The sequence below is a fragment of the Tribolium madens genome, unplaced genomic scaffold (genome assembly GCF_015345945.1).
Source record: "Tribolium madens isolate multiple individuals breed KSU strain unplaced genomic scaffold, Tmad_KSU_1.1 Scaffold_97;HRSCAF=244;Tcas5.2_LG3a, whole genome shotgun sequence".
NCBI classification, from domain to species: Eukaryota; Metazoa; Arthropoda; class Insecta; order Coleoptera; family Tenebrionidae; genus Tribolium; species Tribolium madens.
In genome coordinates, this window is record NW_025401069.1 from 4487563 (window position 1) to 4508957 (window position 21395).

At 30.8% G+C, this 21395-nt stretch overlaps 1 protein-coding gene across 2 annotated transcripts; it reads right to left on the minus strand.

Moving 5' to 3' along the window:
• Positions 1–325: 325 nt before the first annotated feature.
• On the minus strand, positions 326–21140 carry LOC123014680 (two pore potassium channel protein sup-9). Of its 2 annotated transcripts, XM_044413907.1 has the most exons (7): positions 20963–21140; positions 12186–12402; positions 8736–9018; positions 5662–5866; positions 4766–4939; positions 4546–4712; positions 326–2572 (listed from the first exon to the last, which is right to left on the minus strand). In XM_044413907.1, exons 2-7 carry the CDS (start codon positions 12310–12312, stop codon positions 2440–2442), a joined length of 1089 nt encoding a protein of 362 aa, XP_044269842.1. In that variant the 5' UTR covers positions 12313–12402; positions 20963–21140; the 3' UTR covers positions 326–2439. The 2 variants fall into 2 exon arrangements, with proteins under 2 accessions (XP_044269842.1, XP_044269843.1); XM_044413908.1 differs by lacking the exons at positions 12186–12402; positions 20963–21140 and adding an exon at positions 9091–9112.
• Positions 21141–21395: the final 255 nt, after the last annotated feature.

Genomic DNA, 21395 nt, shown 5'->3' on the forward strand with positions numbered 1-21395 from the left:
CCTACGATTTTTTCTAATTTCCCCATGATTTCTCTTATTTCCTCAAGATTTTTCTTAATTTGATCCAAAAAAACACCGTCTGTCACGTTTGTGTGTTTTTCACCGGGAGTTCCTCGTGCGTAGGAGGGGAGCCGTTCAATCGAAACAGCTTTGCCGAATCCTTCGATTGTATTGTAAAATAGAATAAAATAAATAAATAAAATATGTTTGAACATATTCAATGTCGTGATTATCGTGTACCTACCATACTCTACAAACTAGTAAAATGTTCGATATGTATTTACACTTTTTTAGGGAAAAGGGTAAGAAGACAATGTTAATTTTTTTACTTTTTAATAAAAACAAATTTATATTTGGCAGTACACATGTGGTTTTAATGCATACATGTCATCAGTTTTTCTTTATTAAAAATTATTTACAATTTTTATCAGTATAGATAGTTTCATTAAAAGTTTAGATAGATTTCAATTCATTTGTATTAAGTGACTTGTTTTATGTTTAATCGTTATAGGTAATTATTATATGACATCAGTCTGTCGATTTCTGTTTTTTCGTAGTCATCCGTTAGAAATATTTTTTGGTTTAGTAAAAGTTTATTTACACATGGTCCTTTTATAACGATCTTTTTTAGCATCACATTGGCAATCGAAAAATAATCAAACAAGGAAATGAAACTTTATCTGTCTCTGTGAGGTACCTATTCGATCTGGTCAACATGCATACACTGACATTAAAAAAAATAGACAATTTTTACATAAATCTATTTCATCAGTATGAAGTGTTGAAATGTTAGCCTACGGGCTATAAAATTTTAAAAATGATTAATACGGTTATCGACAGTGATCTGGTTTTGGTGGAAAGACTATGTATACGTACACCTTTACAACCTATTTTTCGTCATTTGGATGTGGTATTTACAGTACGTAGTTTGAACCTATCTAAACCGTTCAGCAATTACAATTTTTCAATAAAAACAAGCTTAATTAATAGGTAACATTTCAAATGGTTGACACATTTTTTAAGTATAATTACATACTATGACTCAAAAAATTATACAATACTTACATAAGTTTTAACAGAAAGAACAATTCTTTATTTAAAAATGACTTTGATTAAAATTTAGAAATGTACTACTATCTATATGTATTATATCCAACATTTTGTGGTAAAAGTGTAAAATCTACGCAATATTGTTATGTTAATGTTAGGCCTAAAGTTCATAACCACCATGAAAATTTATCGATTAGACATGTTCTTTCTTTAAAACAATTTTTATCAAAAGTCTACTTACAATTTCAAATCAAGACTAAGTTTTAAAAATGACTAAATTAGAACTCGGATTATGTACAATGCAGTCTGGTTATTTACAATGCACTTTGAAAATCTGCTCAATGGTTCCTGATTCATCTTGCGATGAGCTTTTATGTTAATACTGAGTATTTCAAATCAAACAATACTGCAATGGTACTTGAGCAGATTTTTAACATTTATTAAGGGTGTATCAGAGGCCCTTAAGCTTAGTGTGGTAAATAGCATTGTTTCAGGAAGCACCACTTATCTAGTGTCGGTTTTTGGCAAGTAATAGAAGCAACTGTTTCAAGAAAACGGAAGAACATTTACTTTATTGTTTACACTTTTGAAAACTAGTTAGAAACTTTGTATTTGTGTACTTACTTTTTAGATTTGCAACAATAACTACTTTAAATGTTCCCTCCAAGTTTAACGAAAGTTTGATAGAACCAGATGTAAGAATTCTCGACGAAGCAAATGATATCAAACTGTAATTTAATTTCCGTTTATCAACAGTCAAAAGTTGCATTCGCCGTCAGATATGAAAGTGGACATTTTACATTTGATAAAATCGTAGTGTTTTCAAAATGATGAAAGATTTGGCGGTTTACATAACTCGATATTATTAGTAGTAGTAGTAATGGAATATTTCAAAAGTGTATAAGAAACGAGATAAAATTTGGCAACTACGTTACTTTGATCCCAAATTTCGTGGGTGACTTTGCAACCCGTATAATAACTTTGTGTATTATCAAAGTCTTCAGCTACATAATGGAACAATACTGAAAAAGACAACAGATATTTTCTCGGGGATGAAAACTGTAAATTGGAATTTACATTGAAATCACATCGAGTTTTTATACAAACGATTGACTAGACTGCGTTTCCAAATAATTTACTGATTTTGATATAAACACATAAATTATAAAAATTATCCTTAAGAAATAAGAATATCGATTTGTGCTTTCATACTTGTTTCATAAGACATTTCAGTTAGTGCGATTATATGGTTATTGTTTCATAAAATGAGACGATTCTCATCTTTACACACAATCGATGATTTAAAACCACTAACGTTTCGTTCGAATTGATTACTTTTATCTAGTTTTTACGTATCACATTGAACATGTAGGCTTATGCCCCAGGAAATCATATCGAAGCCCTATGGTTGGGGTATATCGCCGGTGGAGGCAATATTTTCCCTTGGGGAAGATGAAGCTCATGCATTGGCAGAACGGGAAGCAAATGCCCGATTTGCGTGGGAGACCTTCGTACTGTGAACCTAGAAAGGCACATTCAAACATTTTCCACTTAAATCCGACACAGAGTCCCCGAGAGTCCGTTAAGAATTCCTCAAAACTCAACCATCACATATCCTATTATATCTACTCGAAAGCTTTATCAATTGAGTCAGTTTAAAGGATGAAGGATTATCAAAAGAAGTTATTTCTTTATCAATTTTCTAGTCGCTTATTCGCTTTGGAGGTTTTCGGAGAATTTTAAGTAATGTCGTTAAATGGAAAGGTCGAGGACCGAGAATTTTCATCAATGACACGTCTATTTAGTGAAGGAAATGGTCATTTCAACAGTTTTTACGCCTACTTTTATAGCGCGTAGGGGGCGAGAATGAACAGGTAGGTGGATGAATGGAATAGAGAGTGTTGGTAACCGTCTATAAATTCGCCAAAGACTTAGATGGGTTGAAAAGGTTAAACTACTTTAAGCGAGTCTGGTAAAAGTAAATGGTTTAAGAAAATTATTCGTAATAAGATATCGAGTAGAGATACAATCCACAACTGTTTAAAAATAATGATGTGGATTGTCAGTTATACTAAAAGGGTTATTAATCTCCGATGAAAATGAATTTATTTATTTTTGGATGTACATGTTTAATTTACTTTAAATTTAAACTATAATCTTCATAATAAAAAATAAATATTTTAAATTTTCAGTTTGCTACTTTTAAAGATGTTCTTCTTGTAGCTATATGTTTTTATTTGGCAATTCTTTTAATTTAGGTATATTTATACTTAATTTAGGTATTTACTTACTCGTACAAAAGTGTTAGTTGCCGTAAACAACATTTTGTAAATAAAATTGAAGAAATCTTAAATATATAGAAAATGTAATTTTTAAAAGCTTGTAAATCACGTTGTTTTTTTGTGTTTTTATTTTGTTGTTTTTAAATTCTTATTTTTTTTTCATTTAATACCAGACTTTTTGTAATAACATTTTTCTTGTAACCTTATATGTATGTATGCATACGCACGCACCCCTGGGTCACCCTGTATGTATACATGAGCAACCATTTTTTTTTTAATATGTACTACCACAAATATTTCTAAACTTGTTTTTAAAATTTTTTCAAATGAACTACGAGAACGTATTTTAAGATTAGGTATATAACTGATGTTTAGAGAACAAATTTTTTACAAATATTTTTAACTAGTATTGGAAAAATATTCAAAAATATTTATTTATCTGCCAGACTATTGTTATTCTAAATCATTAAAATGAAATAATTTGCAAAATAGCAAATTTTACGTAAAATTTTGCTTTAAGTGATTTTTAGAACTCATGTGAGCATTTCATTGGTATAGGTTTTGAAAATGGAGACAAAAGTTATCTAAACTTACAAAATCAATTTTAACCACATAGCCTCAAAAAATTGCAGTATGGGAAACTAGTAAACCTACTTACATTTTTCCATAAAGTGATTTGAAACGTATTTTTGGTTAAAAAAAACTGTTCTTTTATATAAACATCCACTACTTCAAAGTGGCAAAATCTTTCTTAAAAAACAGTGGACTGTTTATTAACTTATTTTTGTGAGAATGAACAAATTATTATTTATTTGAATTAATTTGAAATACTCTGAAAACAGAGATATCTGCAAAAATTGTAGATGTGAAGTACGCTATTTTATAAACTAAAATTTGTTATTAGACCCACGTGTAAAAACAGCGTTCATTTCATATTTCGTGTAAGTTTATAAATAGGTAATCTTTAAAAATGATCAGATTAAACTCTAACAAAAAGTTTTAAATTAATAGGATTGATTACGTTCCAGTAAGGGTGTTAAAAATAGCTGTGAGAAAGTTTTTCATATCCTGAACAAAGTTAAGTTTTGTTAACTAAGTTATAAAATGGGCTTTTTGAAATAAAATCTGCAGCATATCACGTAACTGGTGTAGATATTATAGCAAGAACCTTAATCGGACTTTCCTGGGGACTCTAGCAAAAACTCATTCGAACCTGTGCCTACTATTAGAAGTAAAACAGCCACAATGACAAGAACACACGGAGGTATCATCAGCGTCTAGGGAAGTGGTTTCTGTACAATGATGGCCCATTTGTCCGCTCAAAATTGAGCCATTGGCCGTGATGACGTCGCCTTCGAGTCTCACAGCACCAGCCAGAGCCTGCAAACGTCCTCTTCGATTATTGCCTCAACGCAAAAAAAACTAATACCGACCTGCATGGCTTGCGCCTCGTCTCGCCTCTCGTCTTCCGTGTTCATCGTGACGAAGCGAAGTACGAGCAAGTTCAGTGAAGCTGCCACAATGGCCAAGCCAAACAGGATGAAGATGAGTGCAAACATAACATACTCCGGTTTTTTACTCAGAGCATTGTCTTTTTGGAGTGCTACCTGAAATGCAGTTTCTCAAGTGGGGAGTCAAGTGCGGTTGGTGCGGTTGCTTGTTACAGAAGCGACAATTGTTTCTCGAGATTATAAGCGGCCCTAGATATTTATTGCTACGAACTTCGGGACAGGATAAATAATTAAAGGCCTTACGCTTGTTAATTGCAAGGAGTGAAACCCTTTCAACTTATAAAATTTAACACAAAAAGCCCATTTTTTTAAATGGAATTAATTGGACAAAAATTAACAACAAGCACCTCGCTGATTAAAAGTTGCCATCTTCGCAATTACGGTTTTTCGGATTTTTCACTTTCATAATTCTGATTAAATGGTGTTTATAATTATAAAGTATGCTTTAATTAATGCATTTATCAGATTAACTTAAATATTATACTATAAATTAATCACAGCAGTCTTCAATGGTCTTTTTTGAGCTGGGTTTAACCGGAAGTCCGGATTAGCGAGGTCCAGACTCTACTGGTGGAGGCTCTACTGTAGTTTTATTATTTTTGTAGACATAATCAAATTGAGGTTCGTCTTCTTTGGGTACAAAACTGATTGTTAAGTTTCTAGACAGAAAGCACACAAACATTACGTTAAATTCGTAGTTTCGTTTGAATTATTTGAATCAAGTTTAGGGAATTTACGCTGAGAAGTATCGATTGATTCAAGTTAGGAGTTAAAGAAAATGTGTCAAGTTTTTGCGTCAAGTAAATTAATGGACTTACCATGTCACCGAATCCTATAGTAGTGAGTGTGATGAAGCAATAATAAACGGAGTCGAAGTAGCTCCAACCCTCGTAACGCGAGAAGGCGGCAGCACCACCAGCTATCGTCAACGAACTTAACGTCGTTACTACACAGATGAGGTCCAGTTCGGATGCTGCTGTTTGCCGGCAGTGCAAGGAAGACTTCACGGACCGAATTATCACACTGGAATGAGTAAGATTTTGGTGGATGCGCCAGGTAAATAGTGACAATTATTAAATGACAAAAGATGTACCAAAACTAAATTTGAAATAATTATTCTTCGAGTGTTAAATCAGGCTTGCAGTTTTAACATTTAAACTGCAATAAAACAGGCAAATAAATACTGGGTATTTGAGGATTGCGAGCAAATATTTTAACCACTAATATGACTCGTCAAAAGAAACAGCTTTCGTTATTCCAACTTTTGTCGAAAACACGTCATTTCTGAGATAAAATTAAAAATAAATTTACTATCATTCATAAGAAAAAACTTTGGAACGTAAACAGCGTAAAGACAAAAAATATCGCTACATTAGGGTAGATCAGTGTTAATGTTAGTGTTATATAAAAAATTGCTCGAAATGTGGTCATTCGTTGGCAATGCACACTTCTGTACTCTTCGGGCTAGGGAAGCTTGTCTTCGCACACACAGCCCTTCGAAGGTATAAATTTGAGCTGCGTACACTAATTCACTAATTGTTTCATGTGAACCCCCAAAAAAACATACGTATTTAAATCTGGTGACCGCGGTGGTCAATGGCGATCAATCCATCTTTAGTGAAAATTGTTCAATCCATTGGTGACGACTTTGGCATAATCTGATAGAGCTCCACTTGTAAATACCGCATGTATCGCCAAGGGCACGTCCTCCACCGGATCGGACAACACATTTTCCGAAAAATTCAGATAAACGGCACTAATTAAACGTTGAGGTAATATGAGGGGTCCAATTTGGTGATCTTCAATGATGCTGCCCAAACATTTAGTGAAAATCGGTCTTGGAAGTGATGTCGGTACACTAGTTAATTTGGCGTTTGAGTAGTTGACCATAATGACTTGATTGACAATTTGATTTCAAATCGATGTGCACAATTCACAAGAAAGGGCATTAACGACTAACTAAACTGACACGTGTAAACAAGTGATAATTTTTTTGGACAAAAAGTTTCCTTTTTTCTGTAAGTATAAAAACTTTCACGGTCAACATTCAGTGCAATTTATTTTCATTGCTATTTTTACTTCCAACTAACAAGGACAGACACACTGAACGGCTCGTGAAAATCATAGGGGGAAATTGCAAAAATAAAATTTGGATACGGAATTTGTTTGGTCTTCAATTCGACTTTTCATAACAAATTCTCTTAGTGGTTAAAATATTTGCTCGCAATCCACAAACACCCTGTATAAAACTTATATCAAGGATACATCATACTATAAAGAATTAATCGTTTAAATACAAAAACCATCAGTAAATTATATATTTTTTTTAGTAAAATAACATTTATGTAAGGCTATAACTTAGTCCACTTCGAACGCTCAAAAACAGGTTGTAGAATCTATGACCGGGAACAAAATTTTTGACTTCAGGGCAGTGCTTGGACTAATTTAAAAGTAAACATACCTACTAAAAGTCCACGGTTCTCCCCGGTGAAAAAGTGAAAATGAGGTTATGATTCATTTCTTACACACGAGGATGTTCAGAAGAAAATTTGTACTTCCGTATCTTCGTTGTCAATGTATGTTTGTGTTTGTAAGCACACGGGATAGGAAAACACTAACATTCCTATTTCTGTTTCAAACAAGTACCTCCAAACGTAAGACGCAAATTTTTCGTCATAAAATACTCCCCATGGACAAATTAAATAATAGGTAATTAATAGTTTGTCTATGTATAATACTCACAATAGAGAGCGAAGAGCGCATAAAGGGCACGCACATAACATTTTCATTAAAAATTGGAATTTTAATTAATGAATGAACCAATTTCCCTAGATTTTTCAATTAATCTAAAGTCTAATGTGATTGGTTTCTCCATGGTTACTCACATTACAATAATGGCCGACCTCAAATGGACCAATTACATCATTGTATAAAATTTTTGAATGAATCCAAAAATCTAAAGTGATTGGTTTTTACATTATTATAATGGCCGACCTTAAACTGTCCAATGACAAGGCTTACAAATTCTACAACAATCTTTACGTTAATTCATTATTATTAGTTTTTTCAGAGAGTGTGATATTTGCTAGTGAATATCTCGAAAACCATTTGATATACAAAAAATCTAAAAAGACCATCTTGTAGAAAATATTATAAGCTTTAATTTTGTACAAAGCCATATTTTTTGCAACACGTACCGTTCTTTGGATATTAGCGAAAAGAGGAACCTGTTTGGTGCCCCTTGAGGTTAATTCATCTTGGAAGACCGGGGACTTTTAAGAATTTTTTTCTCTAATAACAAACCTAAATACAGTTTTAATGTCGACCCTGAAAAATAAAATTCAAGTCTATGCTTGATTTTTCAAAGACAGAAGACCCACCCAACTGTTATTTATTCTCAAACAATTTAAAGTCTTAAAGTCGAGTTCGACCTCAGATTTACTTGAACATACAATATTAATTTATTTAGCATATAAGAGATATTATAAATAGAATTAGAGGTAATTTGAACGGACTTATATCAGACGCGATATTAAGGGCAAATAGTTTAAAGTGCGGTTAGTTCAAATATGTACAAGGACCTTCAAATGCAGTCTTCTGCACAATTTGTAATCATATAACGGTCTGCAGAATGTAACCCTAAATCAATCGATACATAATTAGTTGAGGAGCTGCCGTTTAAAAGATTGTTCTCATCGAAAGAGATGAGGCTTTTTAAAATTTAAAATTACTTGGTATTCAATAAAATATAATTAAATATTTACCCTTCTGAAAAAATTCAGCATATTTATCTAGAAATGAGTCAGTAAAAACCGTAAATTTTTGTGAGATTTTATTAAATGTCACTCATTAACATATTACATTGCCTGTCTTGTACACCCATGTTAAATACCTGCTTAACTTGTTGACTCTCTCGCCTATGCTCTGGAACATGACGAGCCCTAGCGGTATTCCTATCATAGCGTAACACATGGTGAACAACTTCCCTGCAATGGTGCTGGGTGTAGAATGGCCGTAACCTATCGTCGTTAGAACAGTAGTCGCGTAATAGAAGGCTCCAGTGAATTTCCATTGTTGGCCTGCTCTATGCGGCTCAGATTTCAAGACGACAGTTTCCATTATCCTGAAATCTTCGTCGCTTATGTTGTATTTTCTTCTAACTATTGCTTGGATTTCTGAAATAAAACGGCGGTTTAATTAAGCGCTTCCAAACCTATGAGAATTTAGAGAGGTGACAATATGCGCACCCCTATTTGTTGGATGCATCAGGTGTGATAATTGAGGTGGAAAGAGGGCTCGTTGATTAAAACGCAATTCTCCTTGTTTCACTGAACGCGGCAAAGAGGGGAATGTTCGGTGGGAACAATTTGTGTCGCGGTTCTTGAGCCAGTTTTGTATAACCAAAGAACACACCTATCTCAAGCCTCAAACATATGAGTGGAGCCATATGTTATGCGCAAATAGGGAACAAAATCCTTTAATAACGCAGTGATATCAAAATGTTCCATTTTATTGTTTTATAAACTTTTATTGGTGTTTTATTTAGTTTATAAAACCTCATAAACTCTCAAGTCCCTACATTTTACATAAAACAAATTAGACGATTTATTGTTTCAGAAAGCAATAATTTTTAGAATTGCATTTAAGCTGCAATCGAAAATTTTTATTCATTTTGAAATGTCTAATTTATTGTAGGCTGGAAGGTAAATACAAGACTTACGCAGTGTTTCTTGAATATGAGAAAAAAATTAAAAAGATGATTTCTTTGGTTATTTGAAGAATATTTTGTGATGTTATGATTCGTGAAGCTTCTTAATTTACTGCTGAAAATGATTACCACTATCTAGGATGCATGAATCTAAACTCTCGTTTTTGAAATCCATCTCTTAAAGTAATTTTTTTGAAAGGCTAGTGTGAGTGCAAACATAATTGTTTTAATGATAAGAGTCTTGACAAAAACAAATTTTTGTATTTGTGGACATCTTTGTGCAGTGGGCCCAATGTATTCGTAGTTCCACATAGTTTTATTTAGGCCTCATTATTATCACTTTCAAAAATATCAACATTGTTTTTGCCGAAAAACATCGTTCTGTATCTTTGAAATAAAGGAATTTTTCAAAAATCAGGATATTGTAAGAATAATTTAAGAAATCACCTTTGAATTTGTTGCTGTTTGTTTAGGATTATTTCTGTTTTTTTATAAATGCGGATCTTCAAAATTTCATTCCTTTTGTTGAGATATCGAAATTTTGACTATATTTTTCAAAATGGGATTTGGATTTTTCGGTTTATTTTACGTAAGGATTGTCAAAGCTGCATTAAATTATTATGTTGGTTAAGTACTTCAAAAACCTCAGATTTAAAACTTATGACTAAAAATTGTAGATATTGTGATATTTTTAAATTTTACTTAAATAGTTTAGAATGTTTAGTTAGGTTATTTAGATTATTTATTTTTTAGCAATAATTAACAAAAGTTTTCTACAAATCCAAATTTTGTTTCGAATTACGCACAAAAAAATCTAAAAATCTAAATTTTATGGATACCTATTTGTAAAAATCGTTGTTTTTGGTAATACACTAATAAAATACATGTCTTGAAAACAAAACATAATTAGTATAATTAAATAATTAAATTAACTAATAATAATAATAGTAATAATAAATAATTAATATTATAATATTGAATTAATATTATTAATAAATATTTAATACTCGTCTATGCTATGTATATTTTATTTTACATTTTCGTAACTAATTTCTTAATAAGTTATCAATTACCATTAACATCGTCATTATAGGAGCAGCGATAAGAGGTTTCTGACAAGTTTGATAGATTGATCTCGATAAGTTTCCGAATTTATACTGGCATATAATTTCACACATTGTACGTGTGAGTAAAGTTGTATAAGTACCTAAACTATAAAATTAAAAACCAATATAATTTTTTATAGTAAACTTAAAATCAACTAAATGTCAAATAACACTTTTCTCTTAGATGTAAATTGAAGGGCATTCATATCTCGGATACAAAAACTTTAATCATACGAAATGAGGTAACGTATTTCAAGTAAAGCAAATATGCCTATACCAATAGAGCTTTTCTGTGAAGCTTGATTTTGTTTATATTTATAATAGCGTGAATGAAGTGTAAGTCAAGCACGGTACGCCTCGATTTTATTACACTTTTAAAAGATCCCAGAAAAGTTTTAAATTACCTCAAATTGGATTAATGTCACATAAATATAATAAAGTAGAAAAACACTTGTCCGTTCTAATACAGATTTTTATCTCGATGAGATTTTGGTACACCGTTTTATTCATTCTCGTGTATTTAAATTGCTTTTTAACCAAGTTCAACGTTTCTTTTATTTTCGTTTCATGTAATTAAGTTCCTATTAGTATATTAATCGCGAACTTAGTAATGCCGTCTAACAATTCAAATGGTGGAAAGACTTTAAAATGTTGAAATAATCTTGAGCACGTTAAAAGCACAAAGAGAAATGTCACTTCGTTAGCTTAACAAATAAAAGATGTTATTGTGATGAAGCTGAAAACTATGCCACATCTTTGTATGTCTTATTTATTAAATTAAAAAAAAATCTTATATTTTTTGCTGTTTTATATTGATTTAAAATTTATTTGCAGTTTGCTTATTTTTCCATAAAAAACAAGCCAATGTCATTTGGCGCAGAAAATGATGTACGTTTATCATAAATTACAAATCCACGTTTGTGAATTCTATGAAATAGACAAATTGTATCACGAGAAGGTTTTGAAGAGTGCGCAATAAGTTTTAATTTATGTGTTTTATCATATACTTGTAGAATGATAAAAACCAAGTAAATAACTCGGTATTTATCGGTTTCAATAATTTTTACATTTCAAATTAATATTAGCACAAAATATATTTAAAATTTTATCTATTATATGGTATATTAAAATTTTTATCCCGGCGCATCCACCGTTTTTGTTGAGTTAAAAAGGTATGAGTACATAATTTTTTGTAATAAATAGATAGTAGGAAATTACTGAAAAGTAAAAAGTGTTACATTAGTTTGCCATAAAATATGAAATAAAAATTGGCAGATATATTCTTGTTTACGTAAATTTAAAAATGCAAGTAAGGACGTTTAAAGGCTTAATAAAATTTAACGCAACGTTAAATCTGCGGCAACGTTATTTTTATCTGGTGCGTCAGCACAAGATCTCGAAATATTGTCCTATGCAAATCCCATTTTTGTCCATGGCATCGTTTGTCTTTGCCACATTATGTTTCCGCTCGATTTGTCAAAGCCACTTGTAAAATCCATTGACAATCATTTGATCGATTTGCTTTTACCTTGCAGGACGACTTTGCGTTGATTTTCGGTTTTAGATTCAAGAGCATCGAAGACAGCAGCGCCGATCAGCAGGTACGTGAAGGTGCAAACGATAAGAGATAGCGTGCGAACGTTTTGCTTCTTCATTCTCTAGCGCGCGTCATGCTGGGGCCGGGGGGCTCCCACGCCGCTAGCTGCCCCCCGCGCACCCCCCTCCAGTCAACCACATCACACCCTCTGCAACAAACACAAACATTTAGCAAACTTAAACAGTGATTTCGTTATGATAATCTAATAGTGGGCCGATCCTTCGACCCTGTCCTGTGCTTCGGGAATTCCTCGGCGGCTGCGAAACTATTTTCCCGGAATTGTTAACAAAATTAAAGGCTAAATGCACTCGGGTATTTTTCGCTGTTTGGCTAGTATGTAAAAGCTAAAAATTAGGTCCTCGGTCGCGTTTTGATGAGGCAAAAGTGTCAACGCGGAATAAATTTACTCGAGATTGGCCGGTTTTATCAAAACTAAGCCTCTACAGGACATTAGAATCAAACAGGATTGCTAAAATGGCGCTAAAAATTAAAATTCAACAAAGGTAAAGCTTTTGAATAATTTACTTCGTCGCGCCACTCAAACCAAATGCACAACGTTTGAATTATATTCCGACAAATCAGATTTTTTTATTTTATATTTTCAACTTAAAATTCCATCGACATACTATTTGTTTTTTTAAAAAATTTTAAGTTTCACCAGAACTCGCGCCCCAGAGAAAATTTTCAAGTAAGATAAGATACCAGGAACATGGAAAAAATGTTTAAAATAATTCTATCTGTCAAAAAAATTTAACATTTATTTTTTGACATTTGATAATTTTTTTATGTCTATTTAATGATACTGATAATTTTGTATATGTTTTTTACAATTATTTAGTAAATGTACAAGAATTTAGCCAATAAAAGCCACAAATAACATTGAACAGAGTTACAATTTAGGATACAGCTTCCTTGTTTCCTCTTTTAAGAGCCTGTAGCACAAAAAAATTGGAAAATTATTTTTCTAACACAAATAAATAGAGTCAAAGTGCAAAATTTAAACCCTCAAAACTTCGAAATTTTTAAAATAGATATTTTTTTTTAACATTAACATCTTACCTTATATGGCATTTTTCTGGCGCATTCTGTATTTACAAAGATTAATTGTAAGAGATTTAATTATAATTACCAAATAAAGGCCAATAACAGGTGCTTAAACACTTTTTAACAGTAGATAATATTTGTCTTTTTCTTTGATGTTTATAGGTTTTTGTACATGTTTTTGTTTATAAATAGCATAAATGTTAACCAAAACAGTAAACAGTTTCTATAAAATTATTAATAAAAACTCAATATGCAGTTAAAAATTCGCCCGGCGCATCCACCAATTTTTAAACTTTACTTATAGTAAAAATTTTAAATAGTGTATAAGTCAGTTGTTTTGAGCTGTTTAATAAACTAAATTTCTTGCATTCAACTAGTGTAAAAACACTTTTTAGCATCTGGAAATTGTGATAACACAAAATAAATCGATTCAGATATTTTGTATTCCATCCATGGGTTGGAAACATCGCGATTTCAATTTTCTACCCATTTGTGTTTTTGCAGAAAATGGAAAAACCTATTTTTCTGTCCGAAACGCATTTAACGGGGTGATGGATAAAATTTAGATGTAAAATATAAGTCACATGATCTTAGATAAAGTTAGTTAGATTTTGTTGATTCTTTTGAAAGCAGAGCAATAATTTATAACAAAACTACCAAAAACTATCATAATATAGTAAAATCGAGGTTAATTCTCAGTTAATCTGAGACAATTTTTACAACGTTTCAGGAAAGAAACGTATTCTAGTAATAATTCTCAAGAGTTTTGAAGACATGTTTTTATTTTGTGCTGGAAATAAACGTAATGTCAATTTAACGTTTAAAGAGACTTCCGCTTTCTACCTCGAAATGTACTCGTCTTCATCTTATTTCTAATGTAATAAAGTGATGAATCTAGAAGTGGCGCAGCTTGACATTAAATTATATGAATCTAACAAAAGACTTTAATTTTTAAAAAAACTGCAAAATATCTCAGTAGGTACCTAACAAGATTAATTACACTAGTTTACACAATTCATGTTAGCTTAAAGTTATAAATTCTTATAGTTTTTGAAGCACTGAATTGAAAAAAAAAATTTTAAACTCCACCACAACACGTTTTAGAAATATGTAATTAACAAAAATACAAAAACCGCCAAACATCAAATTAAAAATGAGTTATTTTACTTTGTTTTTTTTATATTTTTTTGTAGTCTTCTAATATATTTTTATTTTCAAAAACCTTTGTGCCGATCTTCGAAAACCCTAGATCTTTATGAAAACGCTCTCCGTGTTCGTCACTCTCTAGAAAAGAAGTCCAAATGCGAGTCAATGAAATGTATTTTATCCGGGGATAATTTTCCAATAATTCAGCAACAACTTGGATTTTAAATGGATTTTAAATCAGAGGCATTCGTGCCGGCAGCAAGAAAATTATTGTAATTATTGAAATTTCGTAGTAACACAAAAATGTAAGGTGATAAAAAATTTACCTGTTATTTTTGTTTGATTAAAGGTAAATAAACATAAAAATAATAATTTAGTTAAAGGTATATTAAACAAGTTATTTTTTGTAAACTAGTGTTATTATTTTAATGGTATTCTTAGTAATGATAAAAAATAAAAATAATAATATTAATATATTAATATAATTTATTGAAATGAGCTTAAAGTTGATTTTTGGGGTTCACCTTGGTTAAAGATTAATTTCAAACATAATTTTAGTTTTAAAAAATCAAGTATGTCTTGGAAATTTAAAAAAAAAACAAATTTTTCTGTAGAATTAAGTGGCTTTTATGTGGCAAATACGGCAAAAAGTTATCAAAAAAAGTTGTTTAGAATAAACTTTTAGGCCCCTATACCAAATTTCAAAATTATTGACCAACTATGATTTTTCATTTTTTTTTTATAAGATAATTGCTTTTTATTAAGAGAAACGTCAAAACTTTATTTAGAACTAATAATTTTGATTTTGAAATTTAGTATACGGCCCTTTTTTATCGTAGTTGCCATATAAAAGGCACATTACTCCACAGAAAAATAGGTTTTTTGGAAATTTTCAAGGCATACTTAATTTTTCAAAACTAAAATTATATTAGAAATTAGTCTATAATCAAGCAAGATTAAACCCTAAAAATTAAAAATTTAAATCGAGAGTTTTTCATCTTTTGTAAGAGTCGTTTCACCTATCCAGGGACACACTGTATACTTCTATTGAGCCACCTACGCTAAAGCCGTATGTTGTTACCTTAATATATTAGATACTTTATTACTTTAATGGAAGCATATCCATCACACATAAAATGATAAAAAGACTGTAGATAATTCAATAACAAGTAGCTGAGGAGAACATTATACCCATATATGCATTTTTGTGTTTTATAAATTTTTAAAGCTTAACAGAATAAGGGTGAGAAGTGAGTAAAATTCGCTAATAACGAACCGGAAAAAACTTTATGAGGCGTTATAATACAAAAAAACATTCTACAATATAACACCCTGGTTTTGGTTACAAATTTCTAAGCTCTGTTAATTTTATCCTTTTATGTTAATTTTGCAAACACAAAATTTCGCTGGAGTTTCGAATTAATATAAACTTTACAGATTATTATTAAAATTTTCTTCCTATATCTTTAGGTTTTTAAACAAGAAAGAAATTAAAATTCCGGATAGTCACTATGCATTTACATTTTTGATGAAAATCAAGTGGATTGTGAATTGGGGCCTCTAAAAAATACAACATTTCAAACTCATTTATCTTTTGAGCCACAAAATTTAGGTGATTTTAAACATAAAATTTGTATTTAGCTTCTTCATAAAATATTCATCTTTTGTAGAAACAGGGAAAGTGTCTAAAATTTAGAGAAACGTATCTTTAATGATAATAATAAAAGTAGAATAAATGTTTTAGAAAGAAATATGAAAAAATTTTGCGTTTTTCTGAGTTTCAAAACATTACAAAAAATTAAAAACCAATACAATGAATTAAAAACTGTAAGGTTTTTCGGTATAAAATCACAATTTTTGTGTTATTTAAGACTTTGTAGTTTAATTTTTACGTAAAAAAACTTTTATAGGAACGCTATAAATATAAAACAATTCTCTACGAGCGAGATTTTCGTTTTAGAGTCGATATTTCAAAAGTGTCGAGTTTCACTGCTTATGTCCTTACGGGCAGATTTGAGAAATTTAACGCTCTATATGTATATAAAAACACCACTTAAAAATGATGTGCTTGAGTTATCGATTTATTGTGCAGCGTTTGCTACTCTTTTAAGATTTTCTTAACATTCTTGTTTGCAGGAAAACTCATATGTGGCTCAAATCCGGCGATAATTGAATCTCAGAATCAATCTAATCTTAAATGCAGGATGTTGGTGGTCGTTATGTACGAAAAATAATTTAATTCACCAAGAGATAACTAACCTGGGAATATTCTCTTTGGTGCATTTTATTGCGTAGGCGTTCGTACGTCAAGTGTGGCCTAATAGAGCGATTAATTTGAAATGCATATTACGTACGAATTTCAGTATTGATTCAATAATGGGCGGTTTTATTGGAGATGTTCTCTTTTTGCCATGAATACGGACCATCATTCAACTGAAGCGATTAAGGGTTGCCTTCCCGATGCTTAGTCGCACAAGATTTATGATTCCAAATGTAATTCATTTTGTTATGTGTGTTCTATTAATATCATTCAAGGGTCGATGGTTTATGTCCAGTATAAACCTAAATAGATTCTCAACATCTGATTTAAAAAATGAACTCGAAAAACTGAACCTATCGGGGATTATCTTTATATGTGAGAATTGAGTTTAGGAATTTGTCGAGAGGAAAGATTTCGATGAAGAAAAGTAGAGGCTGCAAAGTGATGAAATCAGTGGAGGAATAAAATGCTCAAAGAGATGTCTTCTAAGGATACGGATCTAGAGATATCTATAAATTTTTTGCCTTCATCTTTTTGTTTACTTAAAACTGATCTCCACAGCCGTTAAAGTATTTGGACGTAAAATACACAGTTGCAAGGAAATTTATTTCGGATTATCTAGACGTAAATTAAGTTTTCCAGTTGGGGTAGAAGACGATCTTTGCTGTTTTACAAGCGGATCGGCTTAATTGTTGGAGCGGAATTTAGCCCATGAAGAAAGCTGACAAACAATAAACTTTGAAAACACTTTCATCAATACGTAAATATTTCTATTACATAATTCCAATACAAATAAATATTAACGGTGAATAGCCCTAATTTGTAGACGCATTTACGTGAACCACATCTAATTTAAAGTTGGATCAAATTTCATGCTTGATATCTTTTTGGTCTAAGATGTAAAATCAGAATTAATGACGTTAATAAATCTCAATCTTTTTGTTCGCCTAGATATTCGTAGATTACAAATTTTTTAGTACTGTTTCAAATAAAAAATTCTGAGTAACGCTACAGATACAGAATGTATACCAACTGTACTGTTTTGCCTTATAAATGTTTAAGGCTGCGACTGATAAATTATTTCAGTGCGTTGGCAAAACGGAAAAAGGTTTTATAGTCTTTGAATATTTAAAGAGACAGATTAATTGCTACATTCTTTGACGATTTTTCTAAATTTGTAATTACATAAATAAGAGTGAAGATAATTTGAAGGGTTATTTGTTCATCTGATAAACAGTTATCGAGGTATATTGATTTGATAACTGAATAAACATCGAAATAAAATAATAATAAATTAGGTGGAGGACATACTATCATTAGATAACTGTTCTGATTGCGAATAGTAGGATAACATGAAAAATAGAAATTTAAAATTATCAATGAAAAAGTTCTTACAATAAAATATTTAATTTACACTTATTGATGTGAGGCATTTGTCTTAAGTATCACATATCTAATCTGATTGTTTTTCTGATGGAATACATCCGGTATGTTTTTAATTGTGAGACTAATAAATTTTAAATGAATATAACAGTGTGTATTTATTTTGAAAACTTTTATTTTGCACATAGAATTACTATATTATGTATATTAAGTACGTTTTTTCTATCAAAGTTAGTTAGGTTCATTTACAAACTTGTAGAAACTAGCAAGCATAAATTATCTTTTGCCAATGATCCTCTATCAGTCTGCTACCTGTTAACAAATTCAGACCCTTTTAAATAGTTTTATGAAGGGTTACGGTTTAGGACGACTATAAAGACTCGTAAACTAATTAAGCAAATGTTTCCAGGTTTGTGTTTTCATCACACATGCGAATATAATATCTGAATGTTTAAAGGGTAAATAATTATTGTTTTTTAGCAATAGAATGTTTTAAAGCATTGAAATACAAACACATTGTAGTCACTCGTGAACTTTTATTATAACATAAAATTGTCTAAAAACACAATACTGGCTAATTTTTAGTTATTTATTATACAAGACGATAAAGAAATAGTTTATCTACGAGTGAAAAGGTTAAGTTTACGAGTGACGAAGTCACGAGTTGACTTTTTTCACGAGTAGATAAACAGTTTTTATCGTCTTGTATAATAAATAACTAAAAATTAGCCAGTATTGTGTTTTTAGACAATTTTATGTTATAATAATAATATAATATTTCGTTTTATTTTGTACTCACCTACCAGAATTTCTTGAATATACTCAGTAGATAAAAATTACTTTTTTTCACTAGACGATAAAAGACTACTTTATCTACTGAAATTAGTTGATAAAAGCACTCTTTAACATTGAGTACTAAATAATAGTTATTTATTATACAAGATGATAAAATTGAATTTTATCTTTGAGAGCAATTGAGCCTCAAGGCGTCAGCCAAGACGCTAATTTGCTCGAAAAGATAATGAAAATTTTATCGTCGTGTGCAATATAAAATTTTATTCAATCCTCACTAATTTCGTAGTCAATTTGGTCGATATTTATGAATGTCAAAGTAAAACTCAATAATGAAATCTAATGTCAACCGCAGATATACAACAATGGATGTATTTTTTATCTAGACGATAAAATTTTATTTTAACATGAAGAAAATAGTAGATAAAATTCAATTTTAACATAGAGGATTGAATAAAATGTTTTTATGATATTTGAAAAATCCTATCATATCAGTCATGTACAGTTGGAGACAAAATACTTTGGTCGTCAAAGTCACTTGAGTGACATTAAATTGTAAAGCATGCTTTAGGACTGTTAACCTTATTTTTAGCTACTGTCAATCATAGTTGACAAGTTGTACATATTTTTGATAGAAAGATGTAATAGCTGTTATTAATTTGAAATTGTCATTCATTAAAGCTTGAATTACATTAAAGTGTGAGAAAAGCGACGACCAAAGTATTTTGTCTCCAACAATCCTATATCAAGTTCTATCAATGAAAAAAAATATTTATGCAGATATAGTTTTTCCATCGGTAGATTGAACTTTTTTAAATTATTAACACCACAAAAAAATAAAAACAAACATGTGAAAATAATACATTTTTTGTCAAAAAAGTTATCTTAGAAAATTATATGGAAAAAATAAATAAAATCAAGTATAGCCGTAAGTGGAAAAAATAAATAAAATCATTTTATGCAAATCATTATTTATTCCTCGTTTTAATTGTTTTGTTTTCTTAGTAAAAAGAAATAAATTTTTCTGAAAATATTTTCTGTCTGCCTCCCAGTCTTGCTTACTTTTCCAGATATAATCAAACTAATAACTGGAATATTAGTTTCTAAAACTAAAACAACTGTATTTATTTTATTATTTTTTTGTGTTCTTGGATCTAGATAGTCAAATTTAAAGACGTTTTACATAAATTAAATTTTTTTTACATCATTTAAAATGAAGTCGTTTTTTTATTTTGAAAAATTGTTCATACTTTGGTAGTATAATTTGTGTCAGTGGTGAAATAAAAAATATTTCTTATTTCTTGCAATAAGTAATGACTAACAAGAATTAAAACTAACCTATAGCGGCAAAATACGTTTGGTTAAAGTTTATATTATGTAGAATTAATTAGGTGATAAAATATCTATGACTAATAAAAAATTTGAATTATTTACTTCCTTACGTTACTATTGGATTTATATATTTATAAAAAAATTGGACATTTTTCATTAACAATAAATAAATTACTGTTTTATTATTAACTTTAGTAATTTGTACCTACATCAAAGTTTTAGAAATTAGTGCATGACCGATTTCTCTAAAAAAAATGCGATCAAAAATATATTATCCGGCAGTTATGGGCACCAGGATTGTTGCTCTACTACTGAAAACAAAGGAAACCCAGTCTAAATTTAGTATCAAAGGTAGGTAGACTAATGAGAAATCCCAACTGGAAGGGTAATTTTGGAACAACCTGTAGGGTTGCATTCCATGTTCTACATATTTAATTGAGTAGCTCATCTAAATACACGTTTTTGATTGATGGAGTAAGCGTCATTTATTATACTCTCATGTTTTTCTCATAAATCGCGACACAATATATTATACAATTTAGCCTCATCCCCGAGATAACGGTGTGACATTTCGGATAAAATTTTATCGCCACTCATCGGTGTAAAGTTTACAATTTCGCATTGCGGATGTAAATAACAAAGTGACAAGCTTCAGCCGCCAGTCCGAATTGGGAAAGCACTACTCCAAGCACTTCTTTTATTTTAAAACGACACTAATTTCATCTCGTGAACAATAAAAAATGTCACTTACCGCACTAAAATAGCGAGGTAATCTGCAAACCGATGAGGAACGTCCGAAACGATTTTTATGACGAGACACATACGCTCTTTTCCGAACGAACAACAGCCATTGCCAAGTGCGCTACAGTGCAGAAGACGACTTTTTGCAAATTTTGGCACAAACACTACCACCGACCCGTGTACTAGAGCTTTTCGGGGCTTTCTGTTGTAACACGCGGTTAAGAGATCGATAACGACGTCGCAGTGACGTCACGACGGTGCTCCGAATTCACTCGGCTTCTGGATGTGGAGACGCCAGCGCGTTGTTCGAATCAAGAAGGAATATGCTGGAGCTTTTTCTGGTACGAGTGATGTTTAAAGGATGACGTTGCTGCGGAACATTCAACTGAGAAAATTATTGCGACGCCGGAACTAAGCAGGGATAACTTCGACAAAGAGGTCAT